We start from the raw sequence: 27535 nt of genomic DNA, 5'->3' as shown, positions 1-27535 counted from the left end.
ATTTTTTTTTCCTTCCAGCTCGTTAGTACAGGCCAAAACATGAAAGTAGTTGATCATTATGAGCAGCAGTGAGCAAAAATGTGCAATATTTGTTCAGTTCAGTGGCTTTGCTTACATTTTTCTCTCCAACATGAAAACACTCTTTTATACTTATATATACTTTCATTTGTAAATGCAGGGTTCCACACAATTCATTCATGGTGTCCCAACACAAATCATTTAAGTTAACTTAAAACTTTTAACAAATTTATGTGGATTGAAAAAAAAAAAAAAAAGTTGTCCCAATAAAATCTTAAGAAGTGTGTTGATTTTAAATAAGTAGTTTGAACAAGCAAAACAAGAAAAATAATAAATTGAGTGTACTCAAAATCTCTGGTCTACATTTATTTGACCTTACAAGCGAATCATTTTAAAAAGTCACATTATTTCTTCCTGGAAAGATAGATATTCAGTATGAGGGTGAATGTACGGTAGTCAACATTTGAAGTGGATAAAAATATTTTTTCCCAAAATTGTCCAAAGGTGATGATTATCTTCATACTGTCTTATCATACCGTACGACAAGACCGTATTTATTTTAGCTGATGCTGTAATATGATCTGTGTCCACAGTTAATGGTGCTGGCCTTGCTATGGCAACATGTGACATCATTGACTTGCATGGCGGGAAGCCGGCAAACTTCTTGGACCTGGGCGGAGGTGTAAAGGAGAACCAGGTGTATGCAGCCTTCAAACTTCTCACTGCCGACCCCAAGGTATGAACCAGTCTATAATAGTTCAATCAAAACCCAGCGGTTAAATACCCCAATAAAAGGTTAATATAGAGGTGTTCTGAGAAGATGATAAGAAATAAGAAAAAGTTCAAGCTGCTCTTCTTTAACTTCGTTACAGTTTTTACTTTTCTACTCTTTGAAGTTTCCTTCATCTGAGACTTTGTTGACTCCTTAGGCACCACAAAAGACTGTGGGCTTGCGGCCGAACCCAGTTCTTTTTAACCATCATTACGAGTTTGCACTCTGATCAATATCTTTGCTACAGTCACACTTTTCTGCTCCGGAATTGTAAACACACTGAGACTCACACACACACACACATCTCATAACTCATCTTTTTACCAATTCTTTTCTCCCCCAGACACACACTTGCTGTCCTCCTCATGTTGATTACTCGCTCTGGAGAGCAAGATCCTTTGCTTGCAGCTTTTACGAGCTGAGAAGTTGTTTTTCTGATAATGATCCTTTGCCGAAGCAGACCAGAATTCCTGGCACGATGTGGATAATTTGCTTGTATTTGTCATAAGCACACATGTCAATATTCACCTGATTTGGTTTCAGCTCGGCATGTTTGTATTCGGGATGCACACTGATGTCTTCATAACAGAGCTCTGTTTACAATGATGGGAAACATGGAATTCGTCTAGTATCATGCTCACTGTGTGCCAGTAAACATAAGGGCTGGCTTTTAACAGCGAACTATGTTTTTTTTTTTTTTTTTTTTTTTTTGAGTATTGCAACCTAAAGCAGAAACGCTGTGCACATGCTGGAATTGATTTCATCACTTCATGTCCATGTTTTTCCTTTTCCGATTGTAGATGCTTTTGTTTTGCTGTGAATTCATCAGCAAAGGAAAATAGAGAAAAGAAAATAGTCTTCAAAGTATGAAGTATATTTCTCCTTGGCCCTTTCCAGGCAATCAAGCCGTTATTTATTTTTATTTTTTTAGAAGGGCAAAACAAACATAAATAAAAAAAAAAATCTTATATTTTACAGACTGAGTCACTCTTGATTAGATAATGAAGGTAGAGTTGAATATTTCTCTTCAAGGCAAGTCTGTAGTTCAGGTCTCCTCTTGTCTCTCCAGCCCTCCTGTCATCAATGGGGTACCTGAAAATTCTCTGAGCTCTATTGCTGTAGAGAGGCGTCCCTCCCCTGAAGTCACACGATTCCCATTCTGGAGCCTCTGTGTACAGCATTTTGCATTTCACAGAAGCATCCAGAGCCACTAAGGCTCTGTGGAAGGAATATTAATGGGAATGTTAATTATTGGATCCTCCGGCGGGATGAAATACGCGGTTGCCTTCTATCTTCCATCGGAAATGTTTGTTTTGGGACTGTTTTCCCTTGCCTATTTCAAGTCATTCTCTGTTGATTAGTATTAGAAATCTTCTCACTCAGACCTGTCCAAAAACAAAGCACAAAAAATTACTAGAAAAATAATTGGTGTATAATAATAATCCGACCACCAGACTCCTATACTGTAGTATAGAAACACATTTGTTTTTAGGAGTGATGTGGGGTTTAATATAAATTAAGCTAAGCTCAAAGCTGCTGTTGCATATTGTAAATTACTATAGAAAATAATGTCGATTTGTATCTATTGATTCATTTAATATAAATAAAAGTAGATTTGCTGTAGCATAAAGTTGATTATCACAGAAAATCTTCTGACTTCCTCAGTAGATACAAAAGATCTCTATTATTGGAAGAAATCAGGCTAGGTTAGGTTATATATGTGTTGCTCTTGTCTTTTTTTTCTTCCATTGAAAAGGTTTAACGTTGTGTGTTTATTTATTTATTTTGGGTGGAACTTGGCTTTTTCCAATTAACAGCTTTAATTTAACAACTGGTTAGTGATTGCAAGCAATCCACCCACCTCAATAAAAAATAACTATTTTTTTCCCCCCTCATCAAAAATGATCCTAAAACTAACACCTGATGTACACCACTCAAAATGCATTAATTTCTAACTAAAGAAATTTTTGTAAGGATACTAAGACCCCGTTTACACTGATGTGTTTGAGTTTTAACACGCATAACTTTTACTACGCATTCCATCCACACTACCCTGGAGTCAAGCCCTGAAAACGGAGCGTTTTGTAAATGCTAAAGAGGCTGTTTTCATTTTAAAGCGATGCTGCTCCGTGTTAGTGGGGATGGGGGAAAATGGAGACATCTGAAATTGGAGGCGTGGCTGCAGACATCTGATTGTAGCTTTTTTCTTAGTGTAAGTGCACAAAGTTCACTCTTGCATCCTTTTCTTGTAAGTTTGATATGGAAAGCAAACTCCAGAGGACACAATGGGGAAATCTTAAAAGGGAACAGTGTACTTTATATTGTCATTTACTTAGCCCTGGCTACGTTGTTTCACTTGGCTACGTTGTTTTAACTATAAAATGAAAACACGATGTAAGGAACTGCCTATTTTCATTTTGATATTATTTTAACAGACACTAAAAATATCGAGGTGTCTTGTAGCTGCATATTTATATGACCATCATCTACACTGTATGTATATTTATAACAAAACAGAACCTATAACATAACTGCCTACTTTCATTTTCATTGGAAAAATATGATACATGCCCTGTCTCTTTTGCTGAATATCAGTTTTAATAATGAATAATGGCAATCCGTAATGCAATAGGTTTATAAAATATAAGTTATCTTTGCACTCAGCCAAAACACGTTACCTGAGAACAAGTAATAGGTTCAAGAGTCATTAGATAGAGACAAAATTAATTAAATATCACGTTTAACACTTATAGTGAGATGACATCTAGCAGTAAATCCTTGATGAACTATCCGACGTGCGCTGCTCTCACCTGGGGAGGTGTGCTCACAGCACCCACCGACTGCCTGGAGCTCAGACGTGCTTATTTGCTGCAGTGCATGCCAGTGTGTGTGTGTGTGTGTGTGTGTGTGTGTGTGTGTGTGTGTGCATGTGCGTGTGCATGTGTGTGTGTGTGGTCACGTGATGTGCGAATTAATGAGGTATAGTGCGGACGTAGATCTTTTCAGAAACGCTAGGTGAAACGCCAGTGTGGCCTTGGATCGTTTTCATTCTAAAACATCAAAACATAAAACATATTAGTGTAAAAGTGGCCTAAGTGTCTCATGCAAGAGAACTTAGAACTGATGATAAGTACCATATCAAGTAAATCAAGTTCAAGTTGCTTTTACATATGCAGAAATGTATTGCATTGCATATCTCAATTGATCCACATTTTTAAAGGCAAAATGAATACAAGTCTTATTACACAAATGTAAGCTTCAATTATTTTTAAAAACTCGCCAGACGCTGACTTTTTGAACTAGGGGACAAGTAAAATAATGTGTGGAGTAATAGACGTAAAAATGCTGTTGACTGAGTCTTAACCTTTCTTAAACCCAGAACATTCTTTTAAGTCCAGCTGGAATTGCAGTGTCGTTCAATTGAGGACTTTGAAATTGAAGCAGGGAGGGTTTAAGCTGATGTCCCGTCAGGCTGCATAACCCTTCTTTTAGAGTCTGCAGGGAGGCAAAATCATTGTATATATACACTCCTTTGATATACAGGATTTATTTTATTCTTACTCGCCAAAGCTACCTTCCCCGACAGCTCAAAGAAAAGACTTGAACTGTCTACCACTCTCGCTTTTCTATTTTCTCTTCTGTTTTATATTGGCCGTTTGCTCCCCTGCCTTTTTTCCCCCTATTTCTCAAGTAGAGCAGATGCTTTCTTTCTTTATACTGTACATATATGTAATGTTAAAAGAAATCAATTATCTTTGCCATTGGCTGAATTTATTTATTTATTTATTTGTTTTCTTATTGAATTCCAATTTAAATTGTATTTATTCATGTAATTTAAAGCTGCATTATTAGCATCATCACTCCAGACTTCAGACTTCAGACTCGAGAATATATCGTTTTCCGGGCTCTCTATCAAGATATACATTGAATCGTAACTTTCGTGTATTGTTAAACCCTAAGTACACATACAAACAGTTTCAGCCCTTTTCTGCAGACTGTCTGCCCCTTAGTGGTCATGAGCATTTCTATTGTGGCTTGCTTTCATTGTGTTGTGAACTTCTATTTGCTTTTAAAATTCCATTGTTTTTCCATGGTTCCATTTCATTGTGGCTTGTTTGCGTTGTCTTGTGAACTAATGTTTGTTTGGTTTTAATTTTATTTTGCTGTGTTGCGCATAAGTTTATCTCTGTCAGTATCCATTGTCCAGGCTCTTATGCCACTAAAACATGGAAAAAAAGAGCAACAGAGACCTTTTTACTTTTGAACTTTGTCAACGGCCATCACACACACCGTACCACATTGGAAGTTTTATCACGGATCATGAATAAAACATTTCCCATTTGCCACGGTTTTAGAAAAAGCCGGAAGCACCTGCTAGTTGAATCCAAAAGGCAATGGCTAAACAACACCATTATCCCACCGCCTTCCTTCCTCCAGAGTTTGAGACATGGATGGATAGATGTTTTTGCTTTTGGCTATTTGGTCCCTATGCAGTGTAGTTTGGAGTGGGAGTGAATTAGGGCCGGGGTGCGTCAGACGTGCTCCCAGGCACCGGGTGTTTGATGAAGGTGCTTGGCTGGGTAATTGTGACCAGTGGGGATTTCACCTGCCCTGGGTAGAGAAGACTGCAGCATCGGGCTTGTGTGATGTGTATTTGAGGTTAACTAGAGCCAGCGCTGGAGCTTGATGCTATTTGCTGGCCGCTGCAAGGTATATCTGAAACAAATGTTGTTGTGTGTCAGTTTGTGTTAGTGGAACCTCTGTGTACATGAATGCGAGGGGTCCCGTCCAGCACATTAATGTGTTATCTTGGAGATACAGCTCTCTCATTCTGTCCTGGAGCACGACATGTGTTTTGCTTAGGGCTTCCTGGGATTGAATATGCCTCTCTTTTACAATGAAATGCTGCTGGTGCTTGAGATTAAGGGGGATCTGCCAGGTTCTTTTACAGTTGGCTTTTGTTGAAGAACACAAAATGATAGAACTAATTGCTGCTTGTAGTGCAAAATTAATCCACTAAGGATGCCCCTATTATTATTATTTTTTTTTACAGTGAAAACTGTAATTATGTGATTATGTACACTGCAAAAAAAAAATGCTTTTATTACTGTACATAGAATAGATGTTAATTTTAAACTCATAGATGTTTTATAGTAACATAGTATAGTAGAATTTTAAACTAACACTTATCCAAAATACGTTCTGCAAGGGAACGTTACAGTCATGAACCCATCAACACAACTGAAACCGCATCTTTTTTTTTTTTTTTTTAAAGGAGTGGCAAATCTGTATTTCACCATTTCCAGATATGAAAAGGTCTTGGGTAAAAAATGTTCCTTACGAACATAATTTTGTCACGTGTTAGCAGACCACTGTAAGGTGAGCAGTGCTCTTATTGCAGGGAAATGGAAACAAAACCTTCATGACGACCCATTTTCAAATTTTCTTCTTATGCTTGTTTGAATTATGGTTTGCAACACAACATGGCGTCTCTCTGAACACTGTAACAGGTAAAATGAGTTTTTGAAGCTATATTATGCATATTAATGCAGTTGCATCTCATTCACAACAGAGCATGCTGATTGGTTCAAACCAAGTCTTTCTCTTAAATGAACAAACAGAATTATCTGCCAATAATTTAAGCAAAATAATCTTGTCAAAAGGAAAAACAAGATTACTTTGCTCACCCTATTGCCAGATTATTTTGCTTGTTTTAAGTAAAAGGTCACTTAATTTTGGTATATAATTTCTGAAAACAATACAATATTTTTTTTTTTTATTGTTTAGAAAATACGTCTTGATTTCAGATATTTGGACTAGAAACAAAACAAAAATCAACAAAAAAGTAAGAAAAGCATTATTTGCAGTGCAGTAATATTTTAATTAGAAATCTGAATAATAATAATAATAATAATACATTTATTGTTATTACTATTATTATTATTATTATTATTATTATTATTATTATTACGATTATTATTAGTAATAGTAGTAGTAGTAGTAGTTATCGTATATATTTTAACTGTATCTTATTTTTTAAATACTTTTATGCATTTTGAAAGTGTGTGTGTGTGTGTGTGTGTGTGTGTGTGTGTGTGTGTGTGTGTGTGTGTGTGCGCGTGCGCGTGCGCGTGCGTGCGTGCGTGCGTGTGTGTGCGTGTGTGTGTCTACTAATTTACTTATATCTTTTTATATAATCATTTATAAAAACTGAATGTTTAACTACCACTTTTCTCCTATCTATTGCTGAATAAAAGTATTAAATTCTTATTTAAAAAAAAATCTAATTTATGTATGAACACGTATGTATGCATTAGGGTTGGGCATCTAAGCTATAATGCCGATCCGATACGCATCTCGATACAAAGAATACGATCCGATATATTAGCGATACATTTGTGACATATTGCGATGCAACACGATACGATTCACACCCATATCCAATACAATGCGATAATTCTGCACTAACTTTTTAGATTAAGTTTATGAGATTATGTGAAAGAGGATGCTGTGCCATTGAATGAGTTTGATTATTTATTAACCAAGCCAAACCAAGACTTTTTTTACAAACTGGCTCTTCTCTCAGAGCCAGAGTGTCAGTTTACAGTAGAGGGCCATTTTAGAACATATAGCACATTTAAGTATTTTCAAGATAAACAGAATGTATAAGTGCAATATATATTAAAAAATATATATATTTGCACTCTTTCAACATAAAGGTTTAGCATTGCACAACAAGAATTGTGATTTAACTTTTCAACTATGAAAACAAGTTTTACAAAGATATATTTTGCCACTGAATATTCAAAACTTAAGGTCGTGAACTAGCAGTGTTATGCTGCTTTGAAACATCACTGTCACTGTAAACAACAGGCTAATAAAAATATAACAAACCAGCAATCTTCTTGCTTTGAGGTGGTCAAATGACCCACTGTGCCACCGTGACACCCATTATTTTTATCATTATTATTATTAATATTATTATTATTATTATAATTAAATAAAAAATAACAGGAGGAGGTGTTTAAAACCTTCGTTCTCCGTGACACTAGGCTGAATATCTTTGCAGATGAACAATGCAATAACATCCGTTATTGGCGTAGAGCGCACAAAACTGTTGCGCATGGAAAAAAAACTTGCAATGCTGTTCTCACCACTTTTGGAGCTGGTAGCTACAGTTGAAGCAGTGCGAAAGCCGGGGATGCAGGAACACTGGAAGATGCTTTCACAACAACACCGTGGCGCCGCTTCAAGTGAGATTTCAGATTAGTCGTACTGCCCGCGTATTTTACAGATGCGCGGCACATTTTGCAAATTGCATCTGTCCTGTCATGTCGTCCATCCTTAAATCCATAAGGTTGCTTGCCATACTTTAGATTTAAAACTCAGTGGGGAATAAAATGTTTGTTTCGCTTCTCGCGCTTTCTGAGGGTGCACCACTAGCTTCATCAGCACACCTGATACACTGAGTTGTAGTGTAAGTGTACACATCCGCAAATCCGTTGCTAAGGCTTACTTCATGTAGGTCGATTAAATTATGCGCCAAAAACAGGTTGACAACACTTGTTAATAAATAAAAAATACATTCTATATTAAAAATATAAGCTGTATCTTGGAAAAACGATGCATCTCGCAAAAACCGATACATCTCGATTTGCTTCCAAAATTTCATTCATCCTCTGCTGCTCAACCGATGCACTCGCATCGAGCACGCGCATGACCGCGTATCGATACATATCGATTAATCTTCCCATCCCTAGTATGCATACATGTATGTATTTATTTAATATACATTTTTCTGTCACTTTTGCTCAATTCTTTGCATCCTTGCTTAATCAAATATATATATTTTTTAAATTAGCCATAGAGCTGGGCGATTAATCGAAAAGTAATCGAAATCAACAATTTAGAACATATAATCAATCAAATCTTTCCAGGTAAATTTTCATATACCTTCTCTACCGCGTGTGGAATCATGTGACACCACTCTGTTAAGGCTGATTTATACTTCTGCATGGAATACACAGGTATGGTCCGGCACTGCCTTTAGGTGGTCGCATACCTGTGCCACCTTTCAAAAAAAAGTAACTACACTTTGCATGTTTGAACCATATTGACCACAATTGGAAGCTGTGCCAGAGATGCCTTGAGGCGGCATATTTTCTATTACAATAAAATTATTATTTACTTGAAAATATTTGTTTTCAGAAGATTCAATAAATGCAGCGTTTGAAATATTATTTACAGCATGTATAAGAGTTGTTTTATTTAGAAGAGACACTGCTTATTTTCTATTTTTGAAAACAATGATAATAATTAATTTTATTTCCAAAAGTTCAATTGTCACTTTTTTTTAAAGTAAAAAGTGACTGCTGGTTTTAGGCAACATGTGTTTTAATTTCAGTTGTTCAGTGTTGATGTTCAAGAAACAATCATAGATAGCAGATAGTGTGTGTTTCCTTTAATTATTTTAAAATCAAGTAATACACCATTCATCCAAAAATTTCTCACTTATAATATAAGCATATTTACTGTAAAAAAAAAAAAAAAGATTTTTTTTTAGATTTTTTGTCAAAACGCTCAGCCCTAATAAGCCATCATTTTTATAATACTGTATATTTTCAGTTTGAGCAGCACTATTTTTGCTGTCATTGTTGTTTTTAAACATTTGTCATAATGCATATTTAAATTGAATTCTTCAAAAATACAAACATATTTTCTACCAAAAACTGTCACTGCAATGCATCTTCATATTTCTGCAGCTCTTTGAATCTGAATTTGCTTCTTTTTGATTGTTGTGAACAGCAAGTACTGTACCTGCTCTGTTTCCCAAATCACACATATCTTATCCAGCCTCCTCAGTGGATAAATGGAAAAACCCGATTGACTGTTTCTGTCCCGCTTCACGCTCAGACACTCTCACCGGAGCAGAGAGAAAGCAAGCACGCTAGTATAGGAATAAAAGGAGATGGAAAGAAGCGGTAGCATAATGAAAAAGTGCGAGAAAGGTTAACACTGGGGGATGAGAAGCCCCTCTCTCTGCTCTCCTCATTACTGTCTGTTCAACATTAAGCACGACTCTGGCCTTTATACAGCAGTACAAACACACAAATATACTCCGGCTCCCACCTTGCACATACTCCATCATTTGTTTCCTTTGGGGGGCCCTTCCGTGCCCTTGTCATCTCCATTGTGCTGGTGATGTTAGTGTATAATGATCAGTCGTCCCTTCTCGGCTGTCTTGGGCCTGAGGGAATCGCATTTCCCATTTGTTCCAAACACGGGCAATAAGAGGCAGCCCAATCTCCCAGCCTCAACATGGCCACCTCAGTAATGGAGCTCATTTCCCCTGCGTCTGGCTGTCTGGCCCCGGACCGCGCTCCACAGAGCCCCGCTCCACCAGATCCTCGGCCCCTTGCACTCAGACCATTAATGCTGACTGATAGAACAATGTCTCGCTGGCAGGAGACGCATTTATTTTGTGGATGGGGCCCGATGATGCTTGAGGAACAGTGGAGAATGTTTGATGAGGCAGTGCTTGTGAATTGGGTGAAAAGTATTTTTATATATTAACAGAATATATATATATATATATATATATATATATATATATATATATATATATATATATATATATATATATATATATATATTCTGCAAATATACAGTTGAAGTCAGAATTATTAGCCCCCTGTATTATAAGCACCTCTGTTTATTTTTTTCCTAATTTCTGTTTAATGGAGGGAAGATTGTTTCAGCACATTTCTAAGCATAATAGTTTTAAAAACTTATTTCTAATAACTGATTTATTTTATCTTTGCCATGATAACAGTAAAAAATATTTTACTTGATATTTTTCAAGCCACTTCTATACAGCTTAAAGGGACATTTAAAGGCTTAACTAGGTAAATAAGGTGAACTAGGCAGGTTAGGATAATTAGGCAAGTTATTGTACAACGATTGTTTGTTCTGTAGATTATTGGAAAAAAAATTGCATAAAGGGGCTAATAATTTTGTCCCAAAAATGGATTTAAAAAAATTAATAACTGCTTTTATTTTAGCTGAAATAAAACAAATAAGACTTTCTCCAGAAGAAGAAATATTATCAGACATACTGTGAAAATTTCATTGCTCTGTTAAAAATCATTTGGGAAATATTTAAAAAATAAAATAAAAATAAAAAGGGGGCTAATATTTCTGACTTCAGCTGTATGTGTATATATATTAGGCTTGGGCAGTATTACGGTATTATGGTATACCGCAAGATCTAAAAATAGCAACGGTGTCAGTTTCAATACTGTTATACTATCATAAAATATTAAATATCCTTTATTTAATGCCTACAAAAACTTATGTGTGGTTGTCATCACGGGACAGTGTGGAGGAGAGAGAGAGGGGGAGGAAGGGGGAGAGAGGGAGAGGGGGATACATATATATATATATATATATATATATATATATATATATATATATATATATATATATATGTATATATGTATATATAAATAAAGTAATAGATAGCAGACAGTTACATGTAAATGGTAACATTAAGAACTAGAAAAAAAGTATAACATATTTTCTGAAAAGATATCACTAAATATGGTAAAGAGTTGATTCATTAATTGAAAATATGCTAACTAGTTTACATTTCTAGCACATAAATCTGAACATTGGGTGTTATAAGGTATTAAATACATGTTTATTTTTCTTTTTTGACATTACAGTTTAATGTTTTTACAGACACCATTTTGGAAATCTTATTATTACTTTGTTCAAGAAAAGACTACAAACAAAAGCTACAAACAATATATATATATATATATATTGTTATATATGTGTATACGAGTGTAATTTTGCGTTTATGCAACTGTTCGACAGCATAATGGTGTATATAAAAAAGAAAATCAAACACGGAGAAAAAGAATGAAAACAAAGAAAGTGCTGTTTTTTAAATATAAAGCTTAGACATTACATTTTAATAATACATGTGATAATGAGCCATGGTCGACCCAAGCTCAAACAAACCTTGTCGTCATCTTGTGACAAACAGCCACACGCAGGGAAGAACAGAATCTGGCGTGTATCCTATTGTTGTTTACAAGGCCGTTTTTTTAGTCTCTGTTTGTGTAAAATAACAAACTTAGGCTCACAAAAATAACTTGCGCATTATTATTGAAATGTGGCTTACATTTTTTTTCAGAAATGGACAGACACGAGACTGAAGCACAAAAAAACAAACAAGCAAATGATTGTGGAGTCTAATAAAACATGACCCGCACTGTACAGAACTGAAGCATACTACTCAGTAGAAACAAGGCATTAGATATGCCCATGTCCATAACCAAATCAAGAACTCATCGCGCCCCAGGGTAACATGTTTCCAAGTGCCCTCATATATATTTTTAATTAGCTAAATGTACTTTTAATTTTAGTTTAGCACTCCGACATAGATGCTAGGACTTTTATGTGGTGCTTTTCTGCTTAACAACCACATTAGACCTATAATAATTGAAAGCTTTTACCTTGTAAAAGCATCACATACACTCTGTACAAATGCATTATTAAATTCCTACATTAGTTACCATGTAAATTTGTAGGATTCCATTGATTTATTTATAATTTTTGATTATTTTGTCCTTGGTTATCTTGGTGCCTCTGGGCACTTGTCCATTTGCATTTACATACACACACAATCCCTCTCTCTTTTGCGTGTGCTCTCTCGATCTGACTATGACTGATTCTAAGTGAGGTCTTACATGTCATAACTGATTAAAAATTTGATTATTATTAAATTATTTAAAATGTTGTTGTAAAGAGGAAAAATAGTTTTAACTTGTCTATAACTTGGCAAACAATTACAGATTAAGTTGGATATTTACCTGCTTGTTTAAAAGTATTTTAAATGCACGTCATGGATGGACAACAAAAACTTGAAGTGTGAAGTTTCCTTTATGTATTTAATCTGGCAAATTGTATATATAAAAACTATGTGACAAAAGTCTTGTTGTCGATCTTAATTGTAAGAGCAACAAATAATTACATGTCTTCTGGTTGATCATTTGCAGAAGTGACAAAAGAACAACAAAAACAATTCTTTGCTATTCCAGATGGCTTTATTAATAGTTATTTGAGTCATTGCAGAGATGTATGGATGCAGTCCTCCAAGCTCATGGGAGTCATACACAATATTCATTATTTTTCCTCTGCATAATGACTTTATATTCTATACAGTACATTTTTTCTGTTAAGTGACAAGACTTTTGTTTAAGTGAAGTCAGACCTTACTGTCCTAATTAAATCATTAAAAATCTATTTATTTTGGTAAAATAAGCGTAATCAAGAGACTAGAAGTAAAGTGTTCCTAAAACTTAAATAGGCTACAATACTTTGTCAGGTAGTGTATATATACTGTATAAAACCTTGTGTGTATTTTAACTGAATTTTTGCAAAAACAAATTGACAAAATGTGACAAAATAAACACTTTAGTTTTATGTAAAACTCTAAAGTCCAAACTCTCAAAACGTACAAGTGCATAAAAGAATCTGTGTTTTTGCACTCAGTGTCTTTCCTTAAGCAAATGATAACTCTTTACGCAGAGGCTGAATTCGTGTGGCATCTGCAGTTAGGCATCACTTTGATCCAGTTGGACCATTCTGATTATATTAACAATCAGTCTACCTGCTTAGGTAGTCTCTCTAAACTAGTTAGTGGTTGGGAGTTTAGAAGGGGCTCTGTGCGTCTTCAATATTGTCAACACTTGTTTCAAAACTTTCTTTCCCACCCATGAGCATGATGGATGATGCTTTACAAAAACCAATAAAATGCAGCCGCTGTTCTTTCTGATGTGCTAGCAAGCGAGCAGCAACGAAGCCGCTTTCTGTATTACCTAGTGCACATGAGGTCTCTAGAGGAAGCTTGTTTTGTTTTCAAAATGTTCTTCTCGTAAGGCGTTTCTCAAAAAATGGGGGTTTGAGAGCTTGTTATGCAAATTCAGGGCTGAAAAAAATGTACTCAGAAATGCTAATTCTGCATATTTTTCTGCTTTTCGAATGAGGCAATATATGTTAGATTTTCAGTAAGATCTCTTGGAAAAAGAAAGAGAGTTTTCTTTTTTAAGTCCAGGTAATTATTTAATCTCCACAAGCAGAAGTTTTGCAGATTTAGAGGCGATGCAAGCTGTAAATTAGCTCATGAGTTAATTAGTCATTTTTGCTCCGGGGTCTGATGAGGTTTTATTTGTACTGCAGTGATCTAAGTATTATAAAAATGATTTCAGACCAGGAGGTATTTCATAGCGGGAGTTTGAGGTATTGAATGTAATTTGAAAACTTTTCTATTATACAGTGCAACAAATAAATAATATAACTATTCATTAAATAACAGACGGTATTTGCTAATAATTTCATTTTAGATATAAATATAGCTGTCAGGGTTTACAAGTCTTAAAGTGTTTGAGAACATGTAGCTTATACCTATTATAAAATGACAATTATAAAATGTATAATAATTATTATAATAAGGCAGCGCTCACAGTTGCCTTGTACCGTGCCGCAGCGCGAATGTCCCACCTCCCCTCTGCTCCGACGATCTGCACTCACACTGCATTTTGCCTTTCGAATCTGAACCTGCTTACATCAATGATGATGCGACACTTCTGTTTAACGGAAGAAAAGCGCTCTCGCTCAGCACAGTGGAGATTTCTTAAGTTATTTAGTTTTAGTCGTTTGTGATGCAGTGACACACTTTCCAATTTATTAAACTATGACTGTTTGCGTTCATTGAAAAGTAAGAATTATTAACAAATTCATATGAAACAGTCCCTTTAAAGTCACATTGTGTCTTCAGTTTCGGGCTCAGGCGAGCTTTGCATTTACATCACAAGCGTACAGCGCCAAAGCCCAACTGAACTGCGCTCTGTCACACCTTATCCAACCAGGCCAGTGCTGGCCTACTGAACCGTGTCTCAGGGGCGGACTGGCCATCTGGCAATTCTGGCAAATGCCAGAAGGGCCGGACCATTTTTTAATTGTGGGCCGGTCAGCTATTTTTATTTTATTTTATTTTTCATATGTATTGTTTTTTAAATGTAGGCAGCTTTTATCTCGTGCGAGATGTGAATATTATCATGATGATGATGGTGATAATAGTAAGAATAATAGTTAATGTTAAGCATTGGCCCAATCGGCAACAACCGGCTGGTTTCGAGATGGGCCAACTCAATCTGAGGTTACGCAGACGTAATCAAAATCTGGAAATAATGTCAAACAAACAGTGAGTCCAACACAAGCTAATTGACAGAGATGGACCATAAAAAGGGAAAGGCAGTCAAGTCAGACATTGCCAAATGCATAAAATTTACTGAACTAGTCTCGAAAGGGGGCAGTGCAGTAGGTAGGTAGTGCTGTCACCTCACAGTAAGAAAGTCGCTGGTTTGAGCCCCATCTGGGCCAATTGGTGTTTCTGTGTGGAGTTTGCATGTTCGCGTGGGTTTCCTTCTGGTTTCCTTCACAAGTCCAAACACATGCTTTAGGTAATTTGGGTAGGCCAATTGGGAATTGGGCAACCCAGTAATGGGTTGCAGCTTTGAGGGCATCCACTGTGTAAAACATATGCTGGATAAGTTGGCGATTCCCAGATGAATAAAGGGACTAAGCCGAAAAGAAAAGTAATGACATGATTGCATATATAAATGTTTTTTTTTGTTCCAGTCATACACATTAAATGTTTAAATATCTCTTAAATATGGTACTGCTTATATAATTTTACCATCTGTACATGAATATAAGTAGTGAATGTGCGTGTCCTTGGATGGGGCTGTGTCGTTGTGGTAATGTAGGCTGGTGTGGCTACAGTGCCAGGGCTAATTTTTAGTCCCAGTCCGCCCCTGTCTGTTTCAGAACTCACCTGGGCACGGTTTGGATAGCATAGTGTGAATCCTGAAGTCACATTGTTACATTCCTGAAATCACATTGTTACATTTTACAAGCAGCAAACTATTTCTTTAATTCTGTTCATCAAGGCGGCATTTATTAAATAAAAAAAAAATTACAAATTTAAACAACTACTTTTTTATTGTATGTAGTTTCACATGGAATTATTACTCCAGTCATTATTGCTTTTATTGCTATTACCATTAATAATAATAATAATAATAATAAATATTAGAGTGATTTCTGGAGGATCGTTTGACTCTAAAGACTGGAGTAATGAAGCTGAAAATTCATCTTTAAAATCATTGGAATTAATGATAAACTATAAACTACTTATAAACAGTTATTTTTTAGTGCATTAAAATGTCGCAATTTACCATGTTTACTGTATTACTGTGAAATAAATGCCACCTTGGTGAGCAGGATAAGCTTATACTGCTTCTACTGACCCCAAACATTTGACCAGTAGTGTATACATTAACAGTAAAATGTCATGTTTTCCAACCATTACATACTGAAAACTTTGATTGGCAGTTATGTACTGTATCCTCTTATTTTTTTCATTAGTTGAATTTTTAACTACCTAATTATATTTTTAGATGGATGGATGGATGGATGGATGGATGAATACTTTGAATTAATTTATTACATCCTTGCTGAAAACAAGTACACAGTAATATTTTGGTAAAATATGTACTACCCCAGTTGGTGGGTTACACTTTTAAGTCACATTTTTTACAGTTTGTCCATATTTTACCTTAATTTGTTCTGAAACAATTCAGCATTTTACTGTACTAAACTCATTTTTGTAGGAAGAAATATTTATTTATTAAAGAGATAAAGAGATATTTATTATTTATTTAGTCCAGGTAATTATTTCATCTCACTATCTGAAAGTGTTGTGTATTTGGTGATGCAAACTGTAAAATGATGCATTTTTTTTTTCTCTCTCTGCGGTTTTATATATATATATTTTTTTTATTTCATTTCAATTTCTTGTTTTCACTTCAGTCTTCAAGCCTGTAGATTAAAGTGATTTATTGTGAAGAACTGTGCTGAGATCACAACCTCTGTTGCGTCAACTTTCTGCTATAATGAATCGAGCATCAGATGAAAATAAGCTAAACATGCAGTCAATTTTCCACTGTAGTTACTGTACATCCAGAAACTTGAGTCAAAATGTGAACTGGACTTTGCTGACACAATAAATAACAGTTTGCAATGTTCAAAAATAAAGCTGAGCTATATAATTTCTGTGCCACAAACAGAACTATAAAACTGATGACTGTTTTTTTTTTTTTTTTTTTTTAAACTCCTCCGTTTGTCTTACTCTAAACTCAAGTCAGAGTTTGAGCCAAATCGGGTCACTTAAAGACACTGCTCTTCCATTTAGTGCTGGTAGTTTCTCAAAACTTACACGGTTCACTTTAAAGTTCGCTGGAGCTCATTTCAGAAGACTATTACTCTGCAGATGGGTTTCAATGGGATCTATAAATGTTCAGATTGCCCAGTAGTGCCCTTTGAAGTGGACATCACCGGGTATTTGACCATATTAAGACTATATGATCCGTCTGAAGGGCACTGCAAACTGCAGAAAGTGCCAGTGTACATCACAGTATCACTTTACAAACTGTAGAGAAAGCAGGCATTTACTCACCAGCCATTGCTTATGTGTTGTCATGCTGGAATAAAAAATTTGCACATTTAAAATTTGCACATTTCCTGTTTTTTTTTTTTTTTTTTTTTTTTTTAATAAACCGCTGTTTTAAAGTGTATGTAGTATGGTGTACTAACTAAAAACAAACAAACAAAAGAACAACAAGGACTTTTATGTTAATTATGATATATTTATATTTAGAATTCATAACATAATATATATCTAACAAAATAGTTTTTGCACACTTTTGTTTGTGTGTATTAGGGTGCTGTCACACTTCATTTGCCTGGGCCGTACCCAAGTTCGATTGTTTCCCCCCGCCACCTCCTTGGTTGGTTTGTGTTCAGACTGTCTTTTTTCCTTCTGAACCCCAGTACGCTTGCGTCATCAAGTTGCTGTTTTGTTTACAGCCATTGCTAGGTGACGGTCATGAAAGCAAGCGCCGAAATGGAAAGACTTCCGCACATCGCGGTCATTCTGCTTTAACTGAAGCTTTTGGTTTCGGACATACAGAAAGCGACTCGCGTCCATCTGCCACAAACATATTATACACATTCAGAACATCCCACAATGTCTGCAGGAGCTGTTTTTGGAGGAGACAAGCAGACATCACTGTATATCACTGTGTTTGTTCTGGCTCAGTCCCGCAGATGTCACCAAGGTATGAAACGTGACACACACACACACACACACACACACGAATGAACGTTATGAAAACTATAGTTTGTTGTACAGTTGGTGGTTCACTTCTGTGATTTGGTACGATTGCATTCACATCAGAAGTGAATCGTACCAGAGTTCGCATTAACTGTACCCCAGACCACCTCTTTCAGGCAGACACGGGTAAGGTTCATGGGTGCGCACCCGAGTTCAGACACGTTCACACTAGCTAAACGACCAAAAGTGCTAATGTGAAAGCACCCTTACACGCATATTGCTGTGATCGCCAGTGGTGTTGTCTCCACTGAAGATTAATTCCTAGTCTGTTGTTTTCTCTGATGGAGATTACTTTCTGCCAAACTTCAACTCCCAAAATGCTTTGCACTCTTTAGCTTCTGCAACAGCTGACAGTAATCTGGACATTCACATACGGACACAGCTCGTTCTCACTGATTGCATGGACTGATTAGATGAACAATATATGAAGAGTTCAGATGCAAAAATCTCAAAGTGCCATCTCAATTGTTCTCCTAAAATTTGTATTTTGGCGACGCAATGGCGCAGTAGGTAGTGCTGACGCCTCACAGCAAGAATGTCACAGGATTTAAGCCTCGGCTGAGTCAGTTAGCGTTTCTGTGTAGAGTTTGCATGTTCTCCCCTCGTTCGCATAGGTTTCCTCTGGGTGCTCCGGTGTCCCCCACAGCCCAAAGACATGCAATACAGATGAATTGGGTAAGCTAAATTGTCTGTAGTGTATGTGTGTGAATGGATGTGTATGGATGTTTTCCAGTGATGGGTTGCAGCTGAAAGGGTATCTGCTGCATAAAAACATGCTCGATAAGTTGGCGATTCATTCCGCTGTGGCGACCCTAGATTAATAAAGGGACTAAGCCAAAAAGAAAATGAATGAATGAATGAGTGAATGAATGAATGAATGAATGAATGAATGAATGAATGAAATCAGTATTTTTCTCAGGAGACTACAGTATGTATAAGTTGAGTAATTTTCCTTTTAATTCAATTAATATGTTATTTTCAATGCCTAAAATGTGAAATTAGTAAACATAAATATAGGAGTCTCTAAAAAAATGCTCATTTTAGAAGAAAATTTCAGATAACACCTTTTGCATCTGAATTCGTCATATACACGTCACTTTCTCATTAACCTGGATGAGTCTTGTTTCTGTACTGAACATTACAAAGCTTTGAAGCTTTTCCTGGTTTGTTTTCCTGTTTTGCTTCTGCCTTGTTCCTCATTTCGATTCATTGCCACCTCTGCCTGTACGACCTCACCTTTAATAAACTGCATTTGGATCCGCAAGTCTTTTGTCTGCATCCACTTTGTAACACATAGTAATTAAATATGCAATGCAAACATATATTATGTTAAAACAAACTTTTATTTTGGATGGAATTATTGTGATTAATCCTTACACAGCATGTTAAGTTACGTTATAGAGTATCCGTTTATTATGTCTCTCATAAATTGCTTATGAACAGCAAAGCTATATTTAAATTAAATAGCAAAATAAATAAATAATGAAACATTACAATTCAAAAAGGGATTTATGTTTAAATATATATTTATTTTAACTTTTAGCAGTCTAACAATTATTTAGAAATCATGGCACTTTATTTAAATTTAATAAATCTGTCAAATAATGTTCTTTTTTTGTTTAAAGAGTGTAAATATATATATATATATATATATATATATATATATATATATATATATATATATATATATATATATATATATATATATATATATATAATATTATATTATATAAACATACATTCTTCAAAATTAACATGCAACATTAAAAATGATACAATCGCCATCAACCTCCTATCTTAATATCCATGTTAAATATTAAAAACACATCTTATATTCGGCTTTGATCTCTATTAGATCCACACTAGCAGCACAAAATGTCCCTTTTAGTTAGAAAGCCCAAATTGCTCTCAATAATGAATAAAGAACAGAGACCCATGTAGAATAATATCTATGTTGTATATTCAGTCTCTTCTAAAAGAGGTTGTTTTGCATAAATGTTATCTTTTGATATTACTTTATTAAACAGGGCTTGTGATCTCTTTTGTGAGAGCCTCATAGAGCACTGTATGTCCAATTAATATGAGAGCCTCCGTTTGTTAGCATTTCATTGACTAATGCAAGACCTCAGTGGAAGCGGCTCAATACAGATGCATTTGATGATTTGCTTACAATGCATGATCCAGTTTCAGTTTAGTCGGAAAGGTTAAGTGCTGTCTGCATCAATCCACTCTTTCACTTTGATCCGTGTGAGCTCTCTTCAACTATACGGCTATTGAAGACTCATTAGTTGGTTTTCCATCTACATTTTTTTTATACAAAGTTTGGGATATCATAATAGGAGAGAAAATCCCAGATGTATACACAGAGATAAAATCTTGGCATGCAGTCTTAAAACGTATGGACTGAAATGAGGTGGAAGGCATTTATTATTAGATACATTTAGTGGAGGTGTAAAAAAACTACAATCGAAACAACTTAACCTATAAATTACTTGATGGAAAAAAAAACAACTACAGTAACCTTCAAAATCAATTGCAATGCACACGATCTGAGATGCAGCCTTGTCAAATTGTCCCAATGTTATGCATTTTTAATCCAAAATAGGTGATTATTGTGATTTGTATCCAAGTTATCAGTTAGGCTGGAGAAGGAAGAAGTAAAATATATATATTTTTATATATATAAAAGTTTATTGTACTATAAAAAAATTAGTATGAACTCAACATGTTCTTGTTTGTGAAAAAATAGCTTGTATCGAAGCCAGTCTGCCAAAATGAATGGTTGTGAATGTGGCACATCAACTAATGTCTGAACTTAAGCTTGAATAGGTCTTTTATTAAACAGAACTTTATTTTCACAAAATGCAAGGAATTTTTTTTTTTCTGCAACCCTTTTACTATTATTTGATTATGAAGATGATCTTTATGAATGCCCTGGGACAAAAAAAAGAAAGAAAGAATGTAATATTGTAAATGTCTTTATAACATTATAAGTGGACCTTTTAAAACAGTACAAAATAAAAAAGCAGTTTATGACCTTTTTCAAATGTAGAAAATATTCACTACATAGTTAATTGCAGTACCTGCAGGCTTATACTTCAACACAACAAAGTCTAAAAAAGATGCAGTTTTTCTTTTAGACAGGGAATTACATGGTTTGATTTGTTTGTGATGGATTTTGTTAATTGATGTTTGTTAATTGTTAAAGGCACAATATGCACGTTTATTCATTAAAATATACGAAAACCTCTAGAACTGTTATACTTTGCTGACTTGTGCACTTACATTAGCTAAAATGTTTTAAAGAATGTTCAAATCCAGAGACCTAAGAAGTTTTAACTAGTGACATGGAGCATGTCTTGCTATGCTGATGACATCAAACACCCTCCATTTCCAACACTGAAAAAAGTATTCATTGGATTTACAAGACTTTTTGAGATAAGTGATTGCAAACTATTTATATAGGGCTGAATTTAAACAATCAAGTTAGGTTGAACATTACTAAATTCTATTTGTTGGATTAAATTTAGCCCATATAAATTGTTTGCCACCAGTTATCATGAATCTAGTGAATTCAATCCTTTTTTTTAAGTAAATTTGGTTTTATAGATTTTTTTCTTAAATAATAGATTTTTTTTTTTTCGTAAATTCCTTAAATAACATTTCTCATCATATTATACACATTTTATTAGGTACACCTGTCTAACTGCTCGTTAATACAAATTTCTAATCAGTCAACCACATGGCAGTAACTCAATGCATTTAGCCTTGTAGACAAGGTCAAGACAATGTGCTGCAGTTCAAACCGAGCATTAGAATGGGGTGTTGGTGCCACAGGCTGGTCTGAGTATTTCAGGAATTGCTGATCCACTGGGGTTTTCACGCACAACCATATCTAGAATTTACAGAGAATGGTCCAAAAAAGAGAAAATATCCAGTGAGTGGCAGTTCTGTCACCCCTGTCAGCTAAGAACTGCAAACAGAGGCTACAATTTGCACAGGCTCACCAAAATTGGACTATAGAAGATTGGAAAAACATTGCCTGGCCTGATGAGTCTTGATTTCTGCTGCGACAATCAGATAGTAGGGTTAGCGATGGTTGGCATCTACAACATGAAAGCATGGATCCATTCTGCCTTGTATCAATGGTTCAGGCTGGTGGTAGTGGTGTAATGCTGTGGAGGATTTTTTCTTGGCACAGTTTGGGTACATTAGTACCAATTGAGCATTATGTCAATGCCACAGGCTACCTGAGTATTGTTGCTGACCATGTCCATTCCTATATGATGACAATGTACCCATCTTCTGATGGCTACTTCCAGCATGATAATGTGCCATGTCATAAAGCGTGAATCATCTCAGACTCTGACATTCTTGAACATGACAATGAGTTCACTGTAGTCAAATGGCCTCCACAGTCACCAGAGCTCAATCCAATTGAGCACTTTTGGGATGTGGGGGCTTTACATCATGTATGTGCAGGTGACAAATCTGCAGACACTGCGTGATGCTATCATGTCAATATGGACCAAAATCTTTGAGGGATATTTCCATAACCTATTGAGTTTATGCCATGAAGGATTAAGGCAGTTCTGGAGGCAAAAGGGGCGCCAAATCGCTGCTAGTAAGGTGTACCTGACAAAGTGGCCGGTGAGTATATTTTGTTATGATCTCATAGATTATATACATAGTATCCTGGTAATTGTGTGCATTGTTTACCCTCTCATGTCCTCATACAGTTGTAGGATCTAACTCTAATCTGAAGACCAAACTTTTGAAATAATTAAGGATTCAGGGTTTATCTTGCTCTAACTTTCCTCGTGTAATTTTCATTAGATAACCTTACCAATACTCCGTCCTTTACCACAGGTTAGACTTTATTCATTAGGTGCGCTTCAGCCGTTTTATGTCTTCTTCTAATTTGGTTTAAGTATTGATCGCAGTGTATGAAGTTTTTCCTCTGGGCCTCTTTATTTCTCCCTTCCATCACAAATCTCACACCGATAAGTGTACTGCCGTCCAATACAATGCTAAATCTGACCAGGCCATGCACAAACATGTACATCAATGGAATGTAGATCCGATATTTCCTAATTTCTGAGCCAAATTATTCCTGTGATCATTACACGTGACTCTAAATAAGTCTGCATTGCCGGAGTTAAATCTCTTTCCTATGTTAGATGGTGTTTTAAGGCACAGTATTGATGTGCAACCTGGAGCTTCTCTCGATATTAATTAGCTCCTCTTTTCTTTATCTGTAGTTCATTTATCAATGGCTGCCAGATAATGGCGTTCCAGGGCTTGCGAGGGCATTGCAAAAAGGATAAAGAAGTTGTGAGAAAAAAAAAAAAAAAGAATAAGAAATCCTTTAGTTAAGGTAGCGATGGGTTTTATGAATGATGAAACAGACTTGGTAACAAAGATTAAACAAAGACAAAGGCATGTACACTTTCAGAAATAAAGATACTAAAGCTGTCATACATTTGTACTTTTTAGGTTCTTGTATGAACCTTTAAAGTTACACTGACAGCTTTTTTTATACTTCTTTTTTTTTCTGAGAGTGTATGATGTGTTGAAACGCAGCTCATTTACATGTGAGTTATATGATTTATGTGTCTGTTAGGATAGTTGGTTTATGGAACCTGTCACCATGTGTCACATCCAAGTATTCACATATGTAGATGAGATACTTATGAGCGTTATTTTTACATTAAGTCATTTAGCAGGTGGTTTTGTCCAAAGCATCTTATGATTGAGGAGGCATTCAGTGATTCAACTACAAGAGGCAAAACATTTCAACTGTTATTGCTCAGAGAATTATGTGCTAGAGTAAGGAGGGGGGCAGAGTTTTTTTTTTTTTTTTCCTTCTTTTCAGTGTCAGAGAGATGAAAGAGTGTGTTTTCTACAGGTGGATTGTCAAGGCAAGGCAAGGTTATTTATATAGCACATTTCATACACAGTGGAAATTCAAAGTGCTTTACATATACAGCAATAAAATAGACAAGTATAAGAAAATAAAACAAATAATAAAAATGATTAAAAATAAACAGATAAAACCAGAAAGCAGGTTATAAAAGAATGAAAAAGAAGAGAAAAAACATGATAGTGCGATCTGTGGGACATAGCACAGTAATGTTGCCTAATGTTGGAGCACATCTGATCGTTTCTGGAAGCTGATTCCTGCAGCGAGGCACATAGTAGCTGAAAGCAGATTCACCCTGCTTTGACTGAACTCTTGGAATTTCTAGTTTATATGATCCTAAAGATCTGAGTGATCTGTTAGGTTTGTCTTCAGTGAGCATATTTGTAATGTATTGAGGTCCTCGGCCATTTAGTGATTTATAGACAAGTATTAATACTTTTAAATCTATTTTAAATGTAACTAGGAGCCAGTGTAAAGACCTGAGGACAGGTGTGCTGTGCTCTGATTTCCTGGTTCTGGTTGGAATCCTGGGCGCAGCATTCTGGATGAGCTGCAACTGTCTGACTGTCTTTTTTGGGGAAGGCCTGTGAGGATGCCGTTACAGTAATCCAGCCTGCTGTTGATAAAAGCATGAACAAGTTTCTCTAAGTCTTCACTGGAAACAAAGCATCTGATTCTTGCAATGTCAGGCCCACTCACCTGTGTGAGGCACACTCACAATTCCACAATGTTTTGATGAGTTGTCCACAACTTTGTGTCACTTTATTGTGTCAGGTTTCCAAATGTTATCAGTTTTTTTTTTCTTGTTGAAGGGAAGCAGCCTTTAGCTTCAACAGTTGTACATAACTGGGTACTAAGGCAAATTACGTAAAGCAGTGGTGTTCAAACTTGGTCTTGGAGGCCTTGTGTCTTGCGGAGGTTAGTTCCAACCCCAATTAGACACACCTGAACCAGCTAATTATGCTCTTTCTAGGTATAGAAACTTCCAGACAGATGTGTTGAAGGAAGTTGGAGCTAAACTATGCATGACACCAGCCATCCAGGACCGGGTTTGGGCACCCCTGATGTAAAGTATTTTAGAAGATTTTTAGAACTGCAGGTCACTTCACTCAACACTAATCACTTGTTCTAATGGGCTTGCTGCTCTATGTGACGCCTACGCTCATCACCGCTACCAAACCAACCAATTACAGAGCTTGCGATATGCGTCATCCTGTCAATTTTTTTGAGAGGTGCGTAGGTATGAGACAGCACAAAGGCTATGCCGGACCAAATGCATGTGCTCGACGCAGAAGTATAAAACACCCGCTGTCATGTGACCACACGTGGTATGGGAAGTAGTGGAAATAAAATTGACCTGGAAAGATTGGTTATAGGTGATTGATTATAGGTTATGAATGTCGATTTCAAATTACTTTTCAATTAATCGCCCACCTCTATATTGAGCCACCCTTCATGACTGAAATAAAATATGTTGTGGTTTCCGCCAATACAACCAGGGGTGGCAAAAAGTAGTTGGATAAACTGGCATTGGGTGGAGTTAAACAGACTAAAACAAAGACAGATATTCTGACATGGAACACAAATTTTCAAAGGAGAATGACTCACTTTAGGATTATTTTTCAGATAAACAAGTACCCACAGCATGCAGTAGCCGTTCATGAAGGCTCGTATGTGTTTGTTTCCATGATCCACGGGGTTTGTTGCATGTTTTTTTCCTTGCGATCTTGTCAGGGCCGATCTTACAGCAAAGCTGTGTGTGTGCTGCAAGCATTTTTGTCGGGAGAGCAGTACGAGAATTGAAGAATGGCGGACGAGTTCCTTCACAATCGCCGTGCTGCTGTGTTTGCCTAAATCCTCTATATTACCAGCAGGGCTAATGGTTAAAATAGGCAGGTCAGGATACCTGCTGCACTGAGTCTGCATTTAGATCTATAATTTAGACCCGGGGATCGAGGGAGAATCCTCATTTATAGTGTTTACATGACACAATAATCTTTATAATGATATAAATTGTGGTTATGTGTATATAAAATTATGATTATGAAATTATAATAAATGTAGCAGGGCATTAAATTATTGTTTATTTCTTTGCATTTTAACTTTGTGAACTATAAACACATGCGTCTCCATACTGTTTGTGTCTCATTTTGTGAGCTAACTGTCAACAACAGTTGTTCGCTCCCCTTCTCCCCTGCTGGCCACGCTCACTCCTGCCCTATGCTCGCAGAGTTCCACGCCCATTAATCATGCATCTTTTGAAAAAATTCTGAAGTAGACTAACCGAAAGTGGGGGGTGTCATGGCCCTTTAAATATCTGCAAACATATTATGATATTTGTATCTCAAAATTAAATAAAAAATAAAGTATGCTCATTCATTCATTTTCTTCTCGACTTAGTCCCTTTATTAATCTGGGGTCGCCACAGCAGAATAAACCAGCAACTTATCCAGCACATTTTTAATTATGCAGCGGATGCCCTTCCAGCCGCAATTCATCTCTGGGAAACATCCATACACACACACTCATTCAAACACACTCTACGGACAATTTAGCCTACCGAATTTACCTGTACCGCATGTCTGTAAACTGTGGGGGAAACTGGAGCACCCGGAAGAAACCCAGCGAACGCAAGGAGAACATGCAAAATCCACACAGAAACACAGAGGCTCGAACCAGCCACCCAGTGACCTTCTTGCTGTGAGGCGACATACAAATAAAGGATGTATTATATGTAATTAAATATAAACATATTAATATATAAGAACAGGAAGTAATATATAGTACAAATTTAATATATAAGAAGAAAAAATACACATTTTATAATTTATTATGTAAAGGAGGGATAATTGCTTAGATTTTTTTTATAATCTCTATTTTACTATGTTTATTTATTTTGAATTTATTTAATCAAATAAGGTAAAACTATAATATTGTGCATTTAGTTCAAATGTCTGTTTTCTGTTATGGCTAAGCTAAAGTTTCGGCATCGTTACTCTGAACTTAAAATAATAATAAAAATAATAATATTTATAATAATAATAATAATAATAATAATGAAGGTAAGCTTAATATTTTCTTAAAAACTACTTTTTTATCTATATTATTTAAAATTCAAAATATTACGATCATTTATTTGCAAATAAATAATCTCTTTGCTGTTATTCTATTATTTTAAATGTACAATATTTACAATAAGAAAAGGTTGTACCTTACAAATGTGTTTTAATCATTCACACATTACATTCCTTGCATTGCATTAATGCAGATCTTTTATTAATCGCAGTGTTTGAGATTGCATAAAATGTGTCATATACCGTACTGCAGAATAATAATAAAAAATCAGCTGGTGCTCATCAGAGCACTTCATCATAAGTACATCAGGAATGGATCTAATGCAATTCATTACATTCCTCAGATAAATTCTCGGCATCTGAAGAATGTTCCATGAAATGCTGCTTCAAGAAATAAATAAATGTTCTAGGTCATTCAACAATTAATAAGCAATACCGAGAGC

General features: G+C 35.7%; 1 protein-coding gene across 3 annotated transcripts in view; it reads left to right on the top strand.

The window, feature by feature from the left end:
- suclg2 (succinate-CoA ligase GDP-forming subunit beta) overlaps positions 1-27535 on the top strand; it is a 239884-nt gene that overhangs the window by 127102 nt on the left and 85247 nt on the right. For all 3 annotated transcript variants that reach the window (NM_001386309.1, XM_073915499.1, XM_073915500.1), the window contains 1 exon segment: positions 612-754. In NM_001386309.1, coding sequence (NP_001373238.1) covers positions 612-754 — 143 coding nt within the window.

The sequence above is a fragment of the Danio rerio genome, chromosome 11 (assembly GCF_049306965.1).
Source record: "Danio rerio strain Tuebingen ecotype United States chromosome 11, GRCz12tu, whole genome shotgun sequence".
Lineage (NCBI taxonomy): Eukaryota > Metazoa > Chordata > Actinopteri > Cypriniformes > Danionidae > Danio > Danio rerio.
This window is presented reverse-complemented; position numbering and strand designations above follow the sequence as displayed.